Source organism: Ylistrum balloti, unplaced genomic scaffold, assembly GCF_031769215.1.
Source record: "Ylistrum balloti isolate Yb309-2 unplaced genomic scaffold, AGI_CSIRO_Ybal_v1 Utg370240, whole genome shotgun sequence".
In the NCBI taxonomy this organism is placed as follows: domain Eukaryota; kingdom Metazoa; phylum Mollusca; class Bivalvia; order Pectinida; family Pectinidae; genus Ylistrum; species Ylistrum balloti.
In genome coordinates this window covers 1,032,716-1,056,211 of record NW_026782195.1, presented here as the reverse complement: position 1 = coordinate 1,056,211, position 23,496 = coordinate 1,032,716, and the positions used below count along the sequence as shown (strand labels likewise).

General features: G+C 35.7%; 1 protein-coding gene across 2 annotated transcripts in view; it reads right to left on the bottom strand.

Moving 5' to 3' along the window:
- LOC132552191 (tubulointerstitial nephritis antigen-like) overlaps positions 1 to 22,496 on the bottom strand; it is a 30,908-nt gene extending 8,412 nt beyond the window's left edge. Inside the window, exons 1-6 of one of the 2 annotated variants that reach the window (XM_060216339.1) lie at positions 21,928 to 22,496; positions 3,437 to 3,503; positions 2,818 to 2,928; positions 1,389 to 1,621; positions 1,008 to 1,161; positions 547 to 715 (exon numbers count right to left, since the gene is read on the bottom strand). In XM_060216339.1, coding sequence (XP_060072322.1) covers positions 547 to 715; positions 1,008 to 1,161; positions 1,389 to 1,621; positions 2,818 to 2,928; positions 3,437 to 3,503; positions 21,928 to 22,243 — 1,050 coding nt within the window. In that variant the 5' untranslated portion in view covers positions 22,244 to 22,496. The remainder of the gene's footprint in view (positions 1 to 546; positions 716 to 1,007; positions 1,162 to 1,388; positions 1,622 to 2,817; positions 2,929 to 3,436; positions 3,504 to 21,927) is intronic. The other variant, XM_060216340.1, reaches the window with a different exon arrangement.
- Between the last annotated feature and the right edge of the window lie 1,000 nt (positions 22,497 to 23,496).

Here is a 23,496-nt window from a genome sequence, read left to right as displayed (position 1 = left end):
GTTAAATACACCAATGTTTTTTCAGTGCAGTTGGAGTGTGGGCGTTCAGAATGAATCACGCGCGTAGACATACAATATGTACACGTAAACTGATACTAATTTAATGTTTAATGTATTGTAATATAAAGAAGGATAACGAGTTCTCTTCCATAACAAAAAGACAAACCAAAGGCTCTCTACCAGTCATTCAGCATGAGTGACCAGTGCGGAATAGCTTGTCCTTTATCAGTATAACTTTGGTTAACAGTGTTCAGGTTGTTGTAAAATCATTAGTATCGTGGGCTATTAATTTTTGTTTTTGTAATATGAAGGTACACAAATATACTGTATCCACGAAATTATCTGCCCACGTAATAGTCATTTTTTAAAAAGAAAGACGACGGGAATTTTAGCCCGATAAAACAATGTGATATTACAGTATGTATAAGTATTTGGTACATAGAAACATAGATCTTAATATGAGCTTAGTTATTGCGTTACCGATCTCTCTCATTAGTAGATAGATGATAATGAAGACAGGAAGGTTAAAGGTCATTCAAGACTCACGTCGTCAGATATTCGGTACGGTGGTGTGGAGTAGAGAATCCGACCCGTACTATTGGCTTGCCCGTTTGGACATGGTGCTGTATTAGCATCTTTTTTGTTCCTCAGCATACACATTCCAGCCTCGTTATCGCTACCGCTGACATATGGATAACAATCCTCAGATACTATCCTGAACAGCATGCAGAAAGATTGATTAGAAACTGGTGGAAAGTCTGAAATTATGTCTGGGATTACATCACATTTAAATATCAGATTTCACCATTTCTACAACTATGCAAATAGCAAATATTTTTGATGACGAGATCATATAGCAACGTAAGGCGTTTATATACTCGTGTACGAAAAGTGACCAGATTACTGAATGTTGAATAAGCGCTATGATATGTAAATTGAAGAACTGTTAAAGAGATATTTTGCAAATTGCTTCTAGTTTATTTAAATCAATAAGTGTAAATATTAACCCTTTCTTGCGAAGAAACCACCATGCTTTATCAAGATATCCGCCTTCACAACCAAGCTGCCCTCTGGCGGTATTACAAGAAAGTAGATGTTGCGGAGATAACTCCTCCTGAAGAATTCCGTCTGATTCTATAGCCAATCGGTCAGAAGCAGTTGCTAAAATAGCCAGAATAGTAACAGTTCATGCTACGATAGGTCACTAATGAAAAAATAACGAAAATGGGGTCTTTCAGCAAAAGCCAACCCCGTTACACCCTATGGTACAAGAAAGTCATATTAAAAAAACTGATAGATCAGGTGAAAGATATCAGTAAGTACCTTGTTCATAACATAGTTTACTAAATTTAGCTTTCACTTACAAAGAAACAGTTTAAATGTCTTACCTACTGTGGAAAACGCCCATGATGCTCCACAGTTGCCCTGGTCGCGAATGGGATGTATCCGACCTGGCCACTGTATTCTGGAATCGAAATCGTCCGGAAGGTAAGTGTTGGTATAACCTCTGACAGGCTTCATGTTCCTGACGTCTGCGTCAGGCGGAATGGTCCCCAGTCTGTATCGGATACCCTCGTCAAGGGTCATGCCCCAAAAAGCGGAGTAGTTTCCAGCGCGCCATCTATTGGCAGTTACAAAAAAACTCGTTATGGCAACAACAGAGATCGGCTCCACAATAAAAAAAGGGACGAAACATTCGAATTGAATCGAGTATTGATGGTCAGAGTCTAAAGTGCGTTATGTAAAACAGTTTAGATACACAGATAAATTGAAATTGTAAGTTTGTCTTGAAAGAAGAAGACATCTCTTGAAAGACCGAGGGTCAAAAATCTTTCAACTCAGAAAGTGGTCAACTTAGAGCAATTTATGAACAGGGAAATATTTACACGAATGAACAGGGAAATATTTACACGAATAAACATTTTGTTTTTGTCGGGTATATACGATTGATACAGTCAACGAATGGTGCAAATATGAATAGATTTATCATTTCAAAGCTCTCTTTTCTAGTTTCTTTAGCTAGAACTGTTCATCTTGTGAGTCGTCATACCAATGACCGATGTCCTATCATGTTACCATTTATAACAGAGTTGGAATGCAGACAGCGAATAGGGGTAGGCATGGTCTAATATTCTTAACAATTATGTCCGAAAATTCAGTATTACAGTGCAGGAAACATCGTTATCAAGAGAATGTCTCACGTGATGCACTTAGTCGATGTCAATGTCGGGGTAAGTACCTAATTAGCGAAGTCATGCTTGAGTAAACCACGGGAAAAACGACTTAATGAGGACCATAAATTTCGAGATCAACGTTAGGAAATAATCTGGTTAGATAGATGATGTCTCGTACACATGAAACGAAAATTACTTAGTTAGGATCATCAATTTTGACATCAAGGTCAGGAAAAAATCTGGTTATGACTTGGTTAGGACCATAATACCTGGTTAGAAAGACGATGACTGGTATACAGAACAGGAACATGACTTAGTTTGAAACATAATACATGGGTAGGGAAATTATGCCTGATGCAGACGACAAGAAAATTTTAACCGGTTCGGAAATCTATTTAATACAGAAATGTCATAAGACGAATTTGAACTGATAAGATGGTTTACTCTGGTTATAAGCTGCATTAACGGTGTCACATGTAAACTATCGGACTATGAAGTAAATGGAATGTGACCTTTAATTGTTTGTTTACTTATCACAACGCGGTGTGTAACAGACATGTTTGGGTGTAACAGAGGACAGGGCACACATGGGACAATGTGTACGCTGTGACGTTGCAACCTAGTTATTGTAAGTGTGGCTTACCCACTATCGTGGCTGTTGACCTGACCGATCAACTTGGTTTGTATGAGACAAACATGTTTCGTACAGTTCCATCTCTGCTGGTTCTGGAACGCTGGGTCCACAATACAAGTGCTGGGAATAAACTCATATTGTCAATGACCAACTGTTAATGTTTCACATATAATTACTATATATATATACACACACACATAATATACTAAACTTGAATAAACTGGCGTACCCTTTGGGAACTTATTTTAGGTTGCTTTAACTATGCCCGGCAAGACAACTCTTATACCAAACTTTCAAATTTTCTGAATCTGTTTGCTCATTATCTCAGGTAAATATTTTCACCTGTGTTGTATAGTCTCTGGCAGAAACTTACAACCCCCAATGATTGTATTTATCAATCAAGATGCATGTCAATTGTGATAGCGCATGCGGGATGTTAGCTTTAATTCCTGAATTTTACATAAACATGGTTTAAATGTGAGGAGACATGCAAGATATTTAAATGTAATGTTACATGTTAGCGCACCAAGAATTATGTAGTTGCCCGATGTAAATACGCTCTGATGCAGAACGGGGCAATTGATTTTACCTATATCAGGAGCGACCAATAAACAGAACTGGACCTTACCAGGAGTTACAGTTTTCTGTGATGACGTAGTTGATGGGATACTCTTGACCAGCACGCTGACATCCACCTGTACAATATATAAGAAAAAGCTCAATTGTTTCAGTATAAATGGCTAGATATTTGAAAGTTAAAAAATGTAATTTTAAGCAGTAGAAATTTGATATGATTAAATTGCAATTTTTAAGATGTATTTTATCAGTAAGATACAGTGAGTATACTTATTTAGGCTAATTACAAAACTAATTAAAGAGAAAATTCTGTGTTGCTCTTAAACGAAAACAAGTGCATGTACTTCAATCATATGTGAACGAACGTGAGAATGGCAATATATTTTATATCATATTTATGGATGATAAAATATAAAAAAATATATATAAATTTTGTGTCTTTAAAGTTTTAATGACTATCAAATTTAAAACTAGAGATAAATATAGATACAAAAGGAGGGCGGAAAGGTGAGACAGCTGTCATATACTATCACATCACCTTCATCATCACGACGATGAAAACATCTACTAGACGACATTCCTTACTGACACGTGTGTATTGTGTACTGTATCAACTATGTAATTTCCCTGTGGGTAATATACAAGGTAAAAAGTGCTGCTTTTTAGATTTATGATAATCGCAGTAAACTATGTCAGCATTGCTTTTGTGTGATACAGCATAAACGGTTACAATGGCTATCAAGTGGATCTCTACACGGCAGGAGATGTAGGTTAGATGTACACCCAGACTACGGTTAGGTGGGCACTGGTGTCTGTTCATCTCAATATAGGCAAGGCGTCACAGACAAAATCAAAATTGTTCGAAATTATATTACATATATTTCTATTGATTCAAGAGACTGCAAGTTGGATGAATTACACCACTCGCCGCCTCAGCGAGGTGAACCCATTCACCAAATCTGAAGTTCCAGTGACTTATAATGTAGGAGAACGAGCCAAGAAAAAAGGTCAAAGGTCAAAATGTAGGTCAGGGTGACCTACTTTTGACACATGCCCAAAGTACGAAGTACAGGTGATAAGTGGTGTTGGAGATAGACCACGGCAGAAAATTTTATGTAGCCTTTCGCTGGGATTCAGAATGATTTTATCATGCAAATTCTAAAAAGAAATGGTACATAGCCTCGTTTCCAAATATAGAATTATGTTCCCTGTAGCTGAGAATGAATACATTCTGTGTTGACCTTTGACATTTAGGTGATGGTCTTCCAATTTATTGGTATCATATTTTAGCAACTATAGGTTTAATTATTCAAATATTGTCGCTGAATCAGCGTCTTCGTGCAAACATTTGCAGCTGGCACATGGAGATTGGCGGATATCCTGGAATTATAGCGACGAGCAGGTGTATTTTTTGGGATTTTAAAAACAGTTACGATAAAAATATACGGTTCTTGCAAACTTTGTCGCTGGTCGTCTCTATGTTAAAAACATTTGTTAGCCATGCATTTATTACATAACTTAGGTAATAAAGTCGTATCTTTACAAGCAGTCAAATACTACTTCTCGTGATATAAACAGTGGTTACACAACGTATGGTTGTGGTATGTGATATTTCTTTCACTCCAGTTACCAAACACACGAGCTTTAGAAAGTGTTTTATAACTTTTGGGAACATAACTCACGAGAGTGAAACTATACCATATACCCCGACCACGAGTTTGTGTCACCTGTTTCTACGACAATAAAAAAACTATTACGAAGTTTAATGGACCCATGAATACGTGTGGTTTGTTTACCTCATCAATTGGGGCGCAGTAATATGATCTTTAGTGAAATGCTGCTAATTCATATTCAAAACTGACAGTTTCAGAAACATATCGAAATATTGCAACTCATTACAAATTACAACGAGAAACGATTTACTTTGAATCTTCAAGAAAAATCTAATTGTTACAAAAATTATTGAGAACTATATCTTGCTAGTTTTAATCTGCATGAGTGCGTGAAGCGTCCTATTCGGTCAAAATTCATCCTGTTAGCCAATCAAAACATGCTTACTGTTACATCACACGCGGTACAGCTTACATGTTTGTGTAACAGTCTGAATGATTAATTGATGCCTTGGGAGTTGAATAATGCCTACCTTATGTGACAGAAACATATACCCGTTATGTTAATGTCACGTTATGTTAATAACACGAGATATCTTCTTGTCATGTAAACCTCTGTGTCCCTGTGTGGAGGAGAATACTTGACGGGTGCTCTTGTACCCGTGTAAATAAACTCCACATTCTATAATATCTACCTGAGAATGAGATGAAAGTAACAGGAGACAGTGTCTAGACGAGTGGAAAACGCGAGACATCATTAAATTCCGGGAATAATCACCCGGACTCCATACCGCTTGTACCAACTTTATTGGCTTAAGATAACACCTCCGATCACATTGTCATATATTGTAGTACAATCGCATGTCTAGACTACATTATCACATATCATCGGACATTTTCTAAAAATCATCGGTCGCAGCATCAGACATTCTCCGTTTAAGTATATCTCACCTGATATTTCCTTAAAAATCATCTCTCACATCTGACATTCTCTATATAATCATCTCTCATCAGACATTCTCTATATAATCATCTCTCATCAGACATTCTCTATATAATCATCTCTCCTTAGACATCCTCTATATAATCATCTCTCATCAGACATCCTCTATATAACCTTCTCTCCTCAGACATTCTCTATATAACCATCTCTCATCAGATATTCTCTATTTAATCATCTCTCATCTGACACTCTCTATATAATCATCTCTCATCAGACATTCTCTATACAATCATCTCTCATCAGACATCCTCTATATAATCATCTCTCATCAGACATCCTCTATATAATCATCTCTCCTCAGACATCCTCTATATAATCATCTCTCATCAGACATCCTCTATATAATCATCTCTCCTCAGACATTCTCTATATAACCATCTCTCAGACATTCTCTATACAATCATCTCTCATCAGACATCCTCTATATAATCATCTCTCATCAGACATCCTCTATATAATCATCTCTCATCAGACATCCTCTATATAATCATCTCTCATCAGACATCCTCTATATTACCATCTCTCACCAGGCATCCCCTATATAATCATCTCTCCTTAGACATCCTCTGTATTACCATCTCTCCTCAGACATTCTCTATGTTATCATCCCTCCTCAGACATTCTTTATATAATCATCTCTCATCAGACATCCCCTATATAATCATCTCTCCTTAGACATCCTCTATATTACCATCTCTCCTCAGACATTCTCTATATAACCATCTCTCAGACATCTTCTATATAATCATCTCTCACATCTGACATTCTCTATATAATCATCTCATCAGACATTCTCTATATAATCATCTCATCAGACATTCTCTATACAATCATCTCTCATCATACATCCTCTATATAATCATCTCTCCTCAGACATCCTCTATATAATAATCTCTCATCAGACATCCTCTATATAGGCATCTCTCATCTGACATTCTCTATATAATTATCTCTCATCAGACATTCTCTATATAATCATCTCATCAGACATTCTCTATACCTCTCATATACATATATAATCTCTCTCCTCAGACATCCTCTATATAATAATCTCTCATCAGACATCCTCTATATAGGCATCTCTCATCTGACATTCTCTATATAATTATCTCTCATCAGACATCCTCTATTAGTCATCTCTCATCTTGCGTCCTCTCCATCATCATCTGTCACCAGACATTTTCTATTTACTACGTGTGAAGTCTTGCAGACTGAGGACATTATGGTGATAACATCAAAAAAGGTATGTTTAAGATGGTTACATATTACTGTGGTGTGATAAGAACCGTTAGGAGGTCTATAAATATGTATGACGGCGTGTGTTAATTCACATCACGGTCTCGGGTTACAGTTTGTATTCATTATGTAATGTAAGAGGTTTTGTAATGTTGATAAAGAAAGCTGTTTTCATATGTGACACAGAAAAAAAACCCCAGTTATTACAATATTTCTTGTACAATGCTATTAAATTTTAAGATTAGTCGCCGTCGAATACATAAACGCTGATGTGAACCTGTTTTTCACGTGCGTGAGTTTAAGTAGTATACATCTGTTTTTCTTTTTTGTCAAGTTCTGTAATAAACAGTATTTCAATTCCTAAATAGTAAAGCCTTTTCAGTCCATTTTCTCTTCTTCCCTGAAATGAATGTCATCCCTCCTGTGCGCATCCTGTCTCGAATCGATATGTTAGCATAAGTCGCTCATATACAACACCCAACGTTTTCTCATTCTTTTCTCTAATAACATTTTTTTTTCAATATTTTCATTCCCTAAAGTACCTATTCCTCCTTCACGTGTCATTTCATTCTCCGTTTCAACCATCGTTTGGAAATGTCTTTTTCTACTTTATCCTTTTCCTCCTCTACCCAATACGTCATCCAGCTCGCGACAAAATTCCCACTCCCCCAAATGAACGATGACGTCGAGCAGATAACCTTTAGTTTGACATAAGTGTCATAATATGGGTTGTGTAACTTATCATCAAGTATTACATGTTTGATAAACTCAACTCCACGCCTTCACCATCATCTGCTTTATTTCGAAAGTGAAGGTCCGTTTTTATGACTTCTTAACGCTGTCAATTTTAACATATCACAAACCATGATGAGTATGTTACCACATGAATGGGCTCATGTCTCAGAGTAATTTTGCTTATCAAACGAAAACACGAAAGCAACATCGCGGTAAAACGATTTTTTAAATTATTTTTTTTTTATCATTGCATATCTGTATCAAGTGTATCGCCTTAAGAACAATGACAGTTTTCACTGAAATATACACAGAAAGAAATTAATTAAAACTTCTAGAAAAAAAATCCTTATCTCTTGATCAACAGTCTGAATATGTTAATTTTTTGCGTCATATATGATAACGCATGCGCACAAAACCGTATCCTGTAAGCTAAAATGGCTATCTGTCTGAATCGGTCCCGAAAATGGCGATTAATGACATCTGGTTCGTAATTCAGAATTGAATTAGAGTTATAAAATAACATTTTCCATACCCATAAAAAAATCCGTTGCTGAAAAACGGGATTTTACTGACTGTGTCTGTACTGTCGCTGTCATTTCTGCCCGCCATCATGTGTTCGTGTTTACAAAATGAACTGTCTCGTTTTTAAACTACCGCGTGACTTTACCAGCGCTATGTTTGATCGGAGTTTCCCGAACCAAAGAAGTATTCAAGCTGGACATTTGAGATCGACTGTGAATAACGGGATAGAATTGAAACGAAACTGGAAGTATATATAAAAAAATAATAAAATTAATGTTTTACAGAAATGTCCCTTCAATGAAGATTCGGTGATATTAAGATAATTATAAAAAATATACGAGATTAGATATGACATATCAGTACATAATTGAATGATAAATAAGATTACGTAATTAATTAATCAATATTCATAATCTAACTGAGACTGTTTAAGTAAAAGATAAATATATCAGTGTAAACAACAAGATAATTGTGAATATTCATAATCTGCCTAAAACTATGTAATTATATATCATTTAGCCCACAGGGGTAGACTCTGACATCTGTGATTCTTTAGAAAAGGGATAATATTGATCCATCCTTAAACACCAATCGTGTTGTTGCACTAATGGGATTCACCTGGTGACCCCAGCGGTACACCGTAATACAATGATACGACACTTGACGTTAAACATGGCTCCGTCTTGCCCCACACTTACTATTTTACGTAAGCCTTGATCTACCTTATCTTACACCATACATAAACAGACTACTGAAAATATGCTGGTCTTTAAGCGTAGAACGAGACAACAGACATACAAGTCTAATTTAGCACGAGGTAAAATTGTTTTAGGGCAGATTTAGAATTGGTCTGCCACTTCAGACTTCTAAATGATAATATGATTACTTATGAATTAGTCTTGCTTGGTTAACGTCATCAAGCTCTTTAATGGGTTGATTACCTTCGTTACACGTGCTTATCACCATCATGTAACATAATCCACAAAGGCGTATGTAATAAAGTCTTTGTTATTGTTGTTAGGAGTAAACAGTAAACAGCATGGAGGCATAGTGTCTCTTCTTACACGTTATTATCACAATCTTGATTAAACATCGAATTAATTTTCCCTTGTACAGATTTGATTTGTAACTAGGCAGTAAGTTTGCTGCCTTTATTCTATATGAAAACTTCAGTGCGAAAGGAATTGACTTTATTTAAACTGAAGGTCAAGCAACAGACGTTTAGCTGTGATGTCCTATAAAACACGTTCTCCTTCAAAACAATAACCCTTGTTAGAATTCTGGAATCAACAGTCCAAATATGATATTTGGCTCGCAATTTGAAGCAATGCCAATTGAAGAACAATGCCGATTTACCAAATATCCCAAAAGTGTCATTGTCTTGAAAACAACAGTTTTATTGTCAATATATTGCGTTTTTGTTTGTTTTATGTCTGTTTTTGTTGTATTTTAAAGATAGAGAATACAGTTCATAAATCGCAATGACAATATAATTTAAGAATTGTATCTAGTATCAATACATAACAAATATATGAATGATGTACCCATTGCTACATCATCCATCCATAGCACTGGCGAGAGCATTTTGCTCAAAATTTCAGTATGATTGCGCTATAAGATTTTCTTGAGCAATGCCATAATGTACGATGTCTTCATGTCATGTAAATTACTGCGAGGACGAGAAACCCATATCGATCAGACAAATGTGTTAATAGAAAGCGACAGCAACGTAGCATGAAATCGGTGATGCCACAATAGTGAGCACGTGACTCATTCTTATTTCATTTTGTATGTATTTATATTATTATGTACCTAATATTGATTAATTATATCATTTACATGTTTCTTACAATTTAAGCTACAAAAGACCCTGCACACATTTCAGAGGATAACTTGCGAGAAATTCTAACATTTATGTTTAAGTGTGTAAACGTTTAGGCAAGGATTATGGAGAGTGTTTAAACAGATGTAAGAATTGTAAGTGATATGTGAAGGTAATCCACTAAAACAGCATAATTTGAGGGAGATACGCGGTTTTATTAACCCTTTATCTATCTAAGTGTTACTCATACCTCCAAAATAACTTCCAGAAATAGCAGATATGCGATCTATTTGTCCAGCTGGCAAGGTACAAATTTAAATTCTATGAACGTCTGTAACATATAATTAAGTGGAATATAACCCCGTGTTTTCTTTAATTTATCATGTGACCAGCAGGGGTCAGCAGTCATGTGACCAGTGTCGGTCGTGGCTGACAAGACTGGGGTTACATGATGCGACAACAGAAGAAGACAAATGCAGAACTGATATGACAGGACACAAGGCCACCGACAGACATGATACAATACCACATATTTTTTCTGAGCAAAAGTCCGACACGTTAATCCCATATAACATGGCAGCGGAATTTGAAAAGTGTCACACTGGTATTTTTCTAGTAAATCCTGCTACACATGGCAACAATGTACTATAGGATATGCCCATCAAGTTGTATAAAATAGCCGATTTCACGAGAACAATATGTAAGACATACCAACAGCATGGAGACATGATAAATACTTTTAATTTCGTAACCTTTTAACAAGGCTCGTATCTAGTAGTAACCAGTATCCTTACACTGTCACCATGGTAACTAGTATCTGTACAACGCTCGCACAGTCTCTATGGTAACTGGTACCTTTATAAGGGCCAAACCATCACCATGGTAACTAGGACTCTTACAACGTTCACAATGTCACCATGGAAACTATTGAACTTACAACGCTCACTCTATCACCTTGCTAACTAGCACCTTGCAACGCTTGCTGTCGCCATGGTAACTTATATCCTTACAAAGCTTACAATGCGATGGTGCCCAGTACTCTAACGCCTTTTCCATTATTACCCGGGTCGTACTTCCAATGTGGTAACTGGTATTCGTACAATCATTATACCATTATACCAATGCAAACCTGGTCACTTTATCGTTTAGATTATATACTTATCATGAATCAAATTCATTTAACCTCAAAAAGGGAGTTGTTGATGCTGTCAGAAGATACAGAAATTTATCGTGTACGTGAGCTGACGGAACTATTTAGATTAGAAATTACTCAAGTTCCGTAAAATATATCTTATACGTATTATCAAATTTGATGCATTTTTTTCATTAATTACATACCAGAAGTATGTCTACAGATAAAATTTACATTTCTGATAGCTTTAATTATGATTACCAGAAATACTTGGGGTTTTACGTGTAGATGTCCAGATAAAGTGATAGCATTGTACCGAGTCAGATTTCATAAGAAGATAAAATGCAGGTTTTGGAGGCTGGTTAATGGATATTTGCATTCCAAGGAATGTATAAGATTATTACAATATTTAATGCATACTAAAAAGTTGACGCTCTATGACTGTGAGCTGTTGAATGTGATAATGCTTTCTATAAAACCCGATATATATGTACAGTATAAGTCTAGCGAGAGAGAAATAGCTCACATCTCTGCGCCTTTGTTTACAAAGATATAGAATCAGAAACACGCCAACAATATTGTCAAAAAGAAATATTTCTTTTTATTCTTTACCTGTGAGATATTTAAATTAGCAATATTTACCTGTGCATTTTTGATGAAAGTGTACGAATATATTTAGGTGCTAGACCTTTCTTATGCAAATATAGAATCACTGCTCATTCAACAATTTTGTCAATTTTGCAAAAGTCAGTTCACTTGTTTACTTTAAACATAAACTGACGAAATGACACCAGTCTTCGGGTACACAGCCTTAAATAATCACTGAAAAGTAGTGATGAAATAGGACATCCCTGCCTTTTTTCTTCAATAAAAGATTCACATCTTATTATCGGCCCTCGTGACATGGTAAAATGATTATAAATGAATATTTTTTTAAGTTTCTTTCGATCATTATTTCCCATTGGAGTACAAATGAGGAACTGTTACCATATACAAGGCTGCACCACACAGGGATCAAAACAAAGATGTATATCTACGGAATAATGATATGCCATATCATAATTACCCCCTCGAAACGCGTTTGTGGAGGGTATTAATTTAGGCTCCGTCCGTCCTTTCGTGCGTGTGTCCATCCGAGGGCTTTTCCGGGATATAACTTTAAAACTGTTTGACTCAATTTCGTAAAACTTGCTGTATATGTTAGGTAAGTGCCCTAGTTGTAGCTGTTCTTATTAAGGACATTTTATTATCTATCTTTGTTTTCATTTTACCAGCGAAATTTTCTGGTGCTGGTGTATTTTTTAATTTTGTAATCCCTGTATCCTGTACTAACCTTCGGAGTGTCCTGTTCAACATTACGCCGCTCTATAATTAATATGTAAATACACCATAATTCTATCATAAGATATTAATGATCGTCATATCGCGATAAAACCGCCTTTTGGAAGCATGACAACATCTGAAAACACTGAATTCAACCTTTCATTGTGAAACAAATGAGTTAAACTATTCGTTACGGAAAATATGGACTGTTCCATTTTCCATTATCATCTGTTTGACCTTGGTAGCTTTAGATGGACTAGCCCGGTCCTTTGCTGCCAACTTATGTTAAAATGTATATAAAGACCGTGTTTATTGAACACGACTGATAACTTTCTATTACTTTGTCCCTATCTACTTCATTATCAGTGCTCCTCGCGTGCTCTCGTGTGATTTACCGCTGTCGATTCTATACTTATGTATACAGAACGTCAGGACGCAGTTGGTTGAAGATGTATTTCTTTAATATCACTGCACTTAACAGAAACACAAAAATCTGCTTATCTCAATGCAGACCTTTAAGTTTGGCAATAAGGATTTTACGATCTTCAATATAGGAATTCAGTTACTTGTTCATACAGTATCTTATTCCTGTGTATCAGAATTTAAGCCACTGATTCAATTCACTTGTCTACCGAGCTCAGTATCTAGCGTTTACTTAATCCTTTTACAGAATTCACAAAACAACACTGATAACATCTGAATATCTAATTGAGTTGTCACATACAGATGTCTCCGATGTACAAGTATATATCACGCTCACTCGTCACAGACACACATACTAATCACCAATATATCGTTTAGGTCGAGTAGTCCGATACAAAGTGATAACTTAAAGACGATATATGTTACCACCTGTGTAGGCTGTTAATATGCTGAATTATATATACAATAATTATCCTGATTAATGATCTGAAGTTCTGTCAGTGTCTGAGGTCAACATCTGTGGAACTACCCTGATTGACAATCCTAACCCTGATTTAAGCAAGGTGTCACGTGACTTGAGATATGTCACCTGGGAGTCAAAGAGCCACTCCTCGACCGATATTATTTCATATCTAAAAAAATCATTGATTTTCTATTTTCTCGGGTAGTTCTAACACTGTAATACCACAATTTTAAAGTAAATCGCTACCAATCTAACGTAATAAACAGTTTTTAAAAAGAATTTTAAACGACTCAGTGCTAATTCATAATTATGCGGGAAGTCCTAACCTCGGATGCATGCGCAAAGAACTGTAAATAAATATGCCGTCTTCCAACATAGCAGAAAGCATGCGAGAGAAGCGGGGAAGAAAACGTGTATTGACGTTCTTCCTCTTGCTCCGCGCCCCGACCGACTGGTTCATACTCTGTATCGCTCTCTGTTTGGCTCTCTCGTGTAGTTCCACTCTAAAATAATATTCACAAATACTCTTATCATCGAATATTTGCCTTAGATAGATCCATTTCGTGATGTTCTACATGTTCGTTGCCGTATCGCAGCCCCCATTTGAGGGCCTCTTTGCAATTAATCGTAGTTTTTCTCGTAATATGCACGTTTTTGTGTCATACTTAAGCATTGAAAGATGTGACCTATACATACGCTAGATGATTTCAATACAGGACATATAGAGTATTGATTGCATTTATCGGTAAAATCTATTTACAAGCGATGCCACATGGACGTGTTGCTCACCTCTTCCTCCATTTTTGTTTTCGTTCTGACCGCGTCTGAACGTATCACGTGACTTTTCTCATCAATATTCATATCCTGGTGTTGATTAATGAGACTAATTCCGGCACCGATATCTCCGGTATACTTTCAATTCCAAGTTCGAAACTTTATACAAGTCTTTATTTATATATTATCTATTAGTATACAACAACATTTCCAGTCAATAAAATATGAAAAAATATATATAACGGAGTGGGTCTGACTCTTTAAACAAATTCAACCCGTTTGAGTAGAATTTGGCGCCGGGGATGTTTTAACTAAGAGGTTGACCGTTAATCCATGTACAGAGAACCCTGATGTATTGGTGATGAAACAGCTTTGTATTGTAACAGCAGGCCATCCGGTATTAAATTCTAAACTAACAAGCGTTTGTATAGAGACCTAGAGTAATCACTATACTTGGTCACATCCGGCAGACCCGATAGAAGCGAATGTTAGTTGTCAAGTGGTGAGACAATGATTTTACAAGAGGGTACTTAGCAACTAATGACGAAGGACAAAACAATCTTATATCGAAAGTTAGGGATGAAGACGCTGTTCTTTTTAACACTGAGTACAGTTTTTTTTAGAATTATTGAAATGGCAGAAAGTAAGAATATAAGAATAGAGAGAACAATATCTAAGGTATGAAACAAATACTTTGAAAACTAACCTATCTTTAAATAAGTGAATAGATGGTTTACATCACCTGGACTTTGATAAACCTACCAGGTAAGATGTAAATGCAACATGCTTTCATTGGGATTTCAGAATCAATATTTTACGTGAAACATTTGGGATTACAATCAATAAACGACAATAGCATCGCACCAGGAATTAGAAACCACAGTGATGGCAGTTACCTTAATTCTCTAAATCGGCCATTTATCTGCTTCAGTTAAGCATACAACAACGTCATAGGCACTAATAACGACCAATATCGATGTAATTATGAACAATTAAACTTAATTTTTCGTTTGTAATAAATGACATTGCAAAATTTATCCTCCAAAATAGGAATGGGAACGTTTTGAAATTAATAACTTAAATGAAGTAAACTGATAAATGAATTTGAAAAACTAATAACAATTAAACGTGTAATCAAAATATAGACCTGGATACGTTTATGTGCAGTGATCAAATTATAATGTCAAAGAATCAACACTTGGCTTTGTCCTGTTCATCACAAGTTCCTTATTTGATAAGGAAATAGAGGTGAAAATGAATTCTAGTTAAGACTTATCTAAAACAGTAAGATCGAAGATGACACATAACATCGTGATTTTATTTGGTTAAAATACATTTTTTCTCTACTGTATTTAAATTATATGCTGTGTACAATATTTGAAAGATATCATCAATACCAATGCATATTCGGTTTTATCAATGAATAATTATTAAAAATACTTCAATTTGGTGGATCAAACAGGTTTCCACGAAATCTTAAAGTAATATCAGTTTAAAGTAGCAACAACGACGTCATGACAACCACCATCAAACACGTCAAACTTCATAAGAAATTATATTTATGAGTTATAAATGATACCATGATAACAAATTTACTCGTCAGCTTCCTCAACCTTCTTTACTATTAACACAATAGTCGGATGTCGATGAATGTTGATACAAATTGCAGATCACATTGTTCGTCATGGTAAGAAAGTGGACAGAGTGTTTTTAAATTTTATGGTTATCACGCATGCCTTGATCTTATTGAAACACTGCCGTATCCACTGATCTTACATCTGTAATACAATCTCCATTGAAACATATGTCATTCGGTCTATGCAGAGGTGGCTAGGAATTAGTCCTTGGATGCCATATCACGCTACACGCAAAAAGATGAAAAGTGTCTTTGAGGACAAAACTGTTTTAAAGAAGCCCATTCACCCATTGGTATAAACTAAGAGACTACCGACGAGCAAACATATCCTTATTCTTACTCAAGATCTATAAAACCGAGGGCAAAATTTTAACAAAAGGCATATTTATTTTGACACCCTTGAAAAGTACAAGGATAAAAGACAAGATGTTCAGCAAATTTACTTTTGTACAAAGCGTTGAGAGAATGTAAACTGTCGTGATCGCTACCCGAGTAAGGGGGTATACATTCTTTAGACGCTACGGTGTACATCATCTATAACACAGATATAGACATTTAAACGGTTCGTAACATACTTAGAGTTAAGTATGTAAAAAGGTGAAGATATGACAATTATGTCGTAAGTTTGAATACCGCCGACAATGTTTGTTACTCAGCAATGCGGTTATTTAGGTAGCACATAGATACGATATCATTGTATATCTATAGGATATTCAACTCCTGACAGTGATATAACTAGTACAACATAGCTGTATAGCAAGATTTCAGTAAAGTCTGTATAAGGATTAAAGAATTATCGAAGGTACATGGATTCCTAAAATTGTCTAACTTGGCTGTGACCGTCTGACGGTCTAGTTTATCCGCAGCTGATGAAATAGTTTGCTAAAATCACAAGCTGTCCAGTGTTAAGTACACTGACATAGTTTCCCTCTATACTTATAAATGATGGCGTTGTTTGACCTAAGTATCTCAGTAACTGCCCTGATCTGAAGGATCAAGCAATCTTAATACTTAAGTGACTCTTAACCTCTTCCAACAAAAAAAAATTAGCATATATGCTGATACCCGTATATAAGATACATGTTCAGTTTTGCCTCTTTTAAGTTTTGTCCCGAGATCAAGTAGTCCATACAAGAGATTCCATTTCCCTAATGAGTTTAGAGTCTCACAATAGGACCTACATGGTGTACAATTGATTTCAATTTGAGACGTTACCAAGCGGATGCTGACAGCAATCCCCGTTAGCTGCTATGCAATATCTTTTCTGATGTTGCTAAGGATTGCTATTATTGACAGACAGTTGTTGTCAGACGGAACGAAGACGCCACTGTGTGATATATCTGTTCTGGCCAGCGCCGAGTTTACCAATGCTTATTTATGGGAAACACAGTCTAAAATAAGACCTTTCAATAAATCATGTCATGGACCATTTCCTATTTCTGTTAACTGATCACTTTTCCGAACCTGATCTCATCAGAAACCTTTAAATATCTATTTTAAGTAGTTGTTAAAGTCGAGAGCGTGTTATAACAGCGAACATCGGAATTATCCCGTGCTTAGATTGACGAAAGCGCTCCACCCAAACACGAGTAATGCCCGAAACTTTGTAGAGCTTCCCACGATATCTACTTGTCACTGTTGTGTAAACGGGAGAAACCACACGATGGGCCACTTTTCATATTACATGTCGCTTATTCATATTAACGGCATCTTAAAATGATTGACATCACATATGTTGGATTTCACTCGTTCATATCAGGTACATCCTCTTATCAAAGTCTGAAATGATAGTATATGTCAGAATTTGTGGCATCACTTTTAAAAATAGGCGTTAAAATCATTCCGATTAATGATTACGTACTTATTAAGTTATCTATTGTAATGAGATTTAGATATGAAACACCATCCTTACTATTTCACGTAGGCCTAACGATTGTTTGAGTTCTATGGACACACTTTGTGGATGTTTTAGATCCTTGTATGTGAGTTTATTTTTCTTTGTAAAATCTTTTAAAGAAAATATGGTATTTAGACCCGCTTTTGGTTTTTCAGACCCAGAAGTTTTTCTTAACCTTGCATGTCGCGTCTGAATTATTAAACGCACCGATTGTAATTATGCACACATATTTGATGTTCTTCTAAATTCATTATATCAAACAAACATCACTTTGACTGAACAATTGGGCAAGTAAAATGCCCTTTCTGTATGCTGTAATTCGTTTAGTCTGGGTTGATTTTCAAAACTTTCTTCTCTCCGCTCTTACGACACCCAATATTTTTGAACACTCCCAGGCCGTAAAAACTGCTGTATTGCGCAGATTTATATATATATATATGACATATACTAAATATTGATGATTAAATTTGAACATGAATCTGCCATTTACGTTATTATCTTTCAATTTCTAATGCTCTTCCCTTGCTTACATCTTAAGATGATTTTCTTTAGAAATAAGGATGTCTTTGACAACATATTCTGACCACCAAATGCAAGGAGAAAGAATGGCCCGCCTAGTCCTTAATAAATTATCGTTTTCCGAAAGGAACTTGATACATGTTAATGCTTTTTTCATAGACGACTGTGTGGCTATGCATTTATAATAAAGGTAGCCTTACGATAATAAAAATATTTTGTCTTAAACGTGGTGAATCGTGATGTGCTAATGCTTCCAACAGTCATGTCACAAAAATGCATTCGTAAACATTCTCTTGACAAAGAGCAAAAGCTGATCTGATTAAGGAAGTATATCTTCGTTAAGTTTTATTAGCATGATCTCCCAACAGAGCATTGAAACAAATATGGGAGATATCTCTCTCTCTCTCTCTCTCTCTCTCTCTCTCTCTCTCTCTCTCTCTCTCTCTCTCTCTCTCTCTCTCTCTCTCTCTCTCTCTCTCTCTCTCGAATTTTGTTTTCATTGGAGGCTGAATCTATTGAAGAGGTTATCAAAGCAGACCACAAAAAATTTCAGCATTTCCCTGTACTTCAATTTCATTTTCGGACAACAAACGAAACTTATGACTATGGCCATCGTAATTTTCACCAGAATTAGAAGTCAAGTACACGACAGACTCTCCTGCAGTTGTTGGCCATTTACTACGATCTTTTCCTACAACGAAACTAACAACGACTGATTTTCAGCAAGCTGTATAATTAGGGTAAAAATTCAAATTTCCCGTTTTTGTGAATTCTCCATTTCTGGATAAAAACCACCGCGCTTGCCTAACCAAAGCTGTTAACACGTCACAGTTGTTTCGATATTCTAAGTAGTGCTTCAAGTATGTCGGTTATCGTGTCGCTAACTGACGGATTAAATTACAACATGGGGTTTCGACGAAAGATGCGGGTTGATGAATATTGTGTTCAAATTTTACAGTGGACATAACTCCATGTACAAGGTGAAATTGGGCGTTTCATGGTTGTGGTTCTGCTGTTGTTGATCTTGTTCTCATTTGGGAACGTGACATTCTTTACTTCGATTGACCACGATGAAATAGCGAATGAAGAAGAATGACGCTTACTCTTTCGGAACACCTGGTGTTTTATTCTCCGTGTACTATTTCAGGGTTATTCTTGTAAATCTGTCCTTTATTCATACTATCTGTACTATATTCGACGAAACTAAGCTTAAGTTAAGGTTCTGTTGACAAGTAGATACTTTTGTGTTGGTTCAGTAGTGACATATGTCAAGAACTTGAGTTTTGATAAAGGAATCGCTCTCCGAATAGTGAAAACTGGTAAGAATTATCAGGTAAACCATATTAATATCAAAACAGCACTAGAAATATTATATGCAGAACACATTTCTAGATTACTTAGTAGGAATAATTACGATGGTAATGTTTCTTGTAAAAGATTACTTTTAAATTACGTTTAAAAGATTGGGGTTGTTGGGGACATTAAATTCGTGTTACGGCGATAAAATACAGTTGAACTCATAAAATGTACATTACAAATAGTTTAAATTTAAATTTCATTTTTCAGTCGTTGATATCAAAAATGATACCACACCATTTCTATGTAATGCAAATCTTTGTTCAAAAATAGAAAACGTGACACATGCAGAATCAGCTTTATCGCAGAACCAGTACATTTACAAAGAGGTGTGTGGCAACCTGTATCGTACAACTCAACTTGGTTCCTTTTAACACATATTTGATATCCTTTCTACACGTCGTCTTTAATTAACACACTGTGTGATAAAATCTAAGATTACTATGTGTTTAAGTAAAGTTGCTGAACCAATCTGACAGCATTTTGATTAAGTAAACTACATCAGTCTATATGTACATAGATAAAATAACTGTTCATAATGCATCATGTTACACCATTATTATGTATCATACCAGGAATAATGCATTATACTAGCTGATGTTATATAGTAAACTAAAAATAATACATTATTCTGCATAAATACTGCATACTATACTAACTTTAATGCATTATATTACACGAATACAAGACACAGCTCTAGTAGTTATACATTATACTACATCAATACTGGACATTATACTAGCTGTAATACAATATGCTACGCCAATACAGGACATTATACTAGCTATAATACATTATGCTGCGCCAATACTGGACATTATACTAGCTATAATACAATATGCTGCGCCAATACTGGACATTATACTAGCTATAATACAATATGCTGCGCCAATACTGGACATTATACTAGCCATAATACATTATGCTACGCCAATACAGGACATTATACTAGCTATAATACAATATGCTGCGCCAATACTGGACATTATACTAGCTATAATGCAATATGCTGCGCCAATACTGGACATTATACTAGCTATAATGCAATATGCTGCGCCAATACTGGACATTATATTAGCTATAATACAATATGCTGCGCCAATACTGGACATTATACTAGCTATAATACAATATGCTGCGCCAATACTAGAAACTATACTAGTTATAATGCAATATGCTGCGCCAGAACTAGAGATTATACTAGCTATGATACAATATGCTGCGCCAATACTAGACATTATACTAACACTAATACATCACAACACAGATGATATACTATGATAGCTGTGACACATATTACACCAATACTACATCTAAAATCATCAGAAATACACCAACGCCAGATACAAACTTTGAGAATCTAAATGTTTGATTTAAAATTAAAGCGATGTTTGATGCAAAACAAACATTACTACATGATCTTCACAGCTATACTGTTTTCTACTATAGAAAAACCGTAAGACCAGGATTCACTTCAGAGATGGTGTTACTGTGCTCAACCTATCAATTTTTATAGCAAGAAGCTAATGTTTAGAACGTGACTTCTGAACAGGTTATTTGATAATGAGTCTTCTAGAGCAATAATTGTTCTAGAGCTCTCATCCAAGGCTACGCTGGCATACTAATACCTAATAAATATTTCCTTGATCAAAATTTTTCTGTGTTCTAAGATGGTGGCCAATGATCGGTGGTCTTGATAATCTGACCTCATATAAAACGTCTGTAATGTTTCGTGGATCACTCCATGTTTGTCGACGGATTACCATCAAGTGTTATGGGTTTCACATTTCAAATTGGACACGAAAATTTCTTGTAAAAAAGGCTGGGGAATACTACAGCAGAACAATGTCCTCCTTGCCGTCAATGTAGACTTAAACGTTATGGCGTCCTATATAGATGGAGTGAAGAGATGGCAATGTTAAGTGACATAGGAGTACCTAACCTTGATCTATGAGAGATAGAGGCAGTCTTTGTAAGGGACTTCATTCTGAATTTGGGTTACTTTCATCCGTTCGAACAATCATGAAAATAGAGCAGTTATTCTGACAATAAAGGGCTGTTGTTTAAATGGATTTGTTGTTTGTATACTCACGAGTGATGGGCTCCGGATTGATACCGTGACAGAAGCTGAAGAAATCCGGACAGCAGTCGGATGCTGTTTCGTTACAAAACACATCACAATAACAGGTCGAGTCCAGTATAGGAACAGTGCACGTGTCGTCCCTCCCTGGACAACACTGACCATCCGGGCGGGTGGCGCAGAATGGTCCACTCACATCATCAGCCATCTCAATAAACCTCTTACTCCGGGATAATTTCCGCCCCACCCTTTCGTCCGCTAGGGTCGGATCGGAGATAAGTATAGTCACAACACACGCTAAAAAACATTTCAAAACCATGCGCTCCATCGTTTACAAATTCATGTGATAATTAACTTAAAATACGTGTAAATCCAAAGGAATCCGATTACTTCTTAGATAATCACAATTTAAATATTTTTCACGTTGACTAGAATATAAATTCCATATGTTAGTGCGTATTTTTTATAAATAATTTCCATTGCGAAATCTCTGTTCTAGGACACTGGTCACTTATGGACAGTTGACTGTCGCAATGCTGTGGTCATCCCTAACGTTAGGTACACTGATCCATTGCTTATTCCTGAAGCACGTAGGAGCTTGAGTCCGTTCCCAACGTATGTACATACACACTAACACAATCCGGGGGTCACCTACTTGCGTACTATGGCCATGTGTATTACAGGGCGCACATAAACCGCTGAACATGCTAAAATGAATTTCGTTCTCTGTGTATGCATAAAAGATTTATGAAAAATTTTATCATATTTGTTATATTTGTAGCGTAGCCCTGAGGTAACTCTAAACACCTATTCATATATGTCAAACACGTTAGCTATAAATGCCTTTGACCTAATATTTAAATCACTAACACACAGGTACACTAGATCATGTGAAAATTATAGGTTGACATTCTGATAACTAATACCTTAGCTTAATTACGTCACTGTCGCTGTGTGTGTATCATAAATTGTGTCAAGAAAGAAATGACACCGGACATTGGCCAGTAAGGTTAAAATGACACTCTAATCACTCCGGCCTGAGGACAAGTCAATATTTGTATGGTAAAACTTTCGGTCAGGTATAGGGTACTGAAGCTCAATACCTGGATGTTTCCTCTCGATACAGTCGCCGAGATCATTATAAAATTCGAGATAACGGAATTACAGTATAGTATGTATAAGTCAAAGTGTACTGTATAATAACGTGTTATATGTAGTGTACATAGTAATGTTTACATTGTGTTATATATTGTACATAATAATGTTTACATTGTGTTATATATACTGTACACAGTAATGTTTACATTGTGTTATATATACTGTACATAATTATGTTTACATTGTGTTATATATACTGTACATAATAATGTTTACATTGTGTTATATATACTGTACATAATTATGTTTACATTGTGTTATATATACTGTACACAGTAATGTTTACATTGTGTTATATATATGTACAATGTTTACATATATATGTAATGATTACATTGTGTTATATTGTACATAGTAATGTTTACATTGTGTTATATATATTGTACACAGTAATGTTTACATTGTGTTATATATACTGTACAT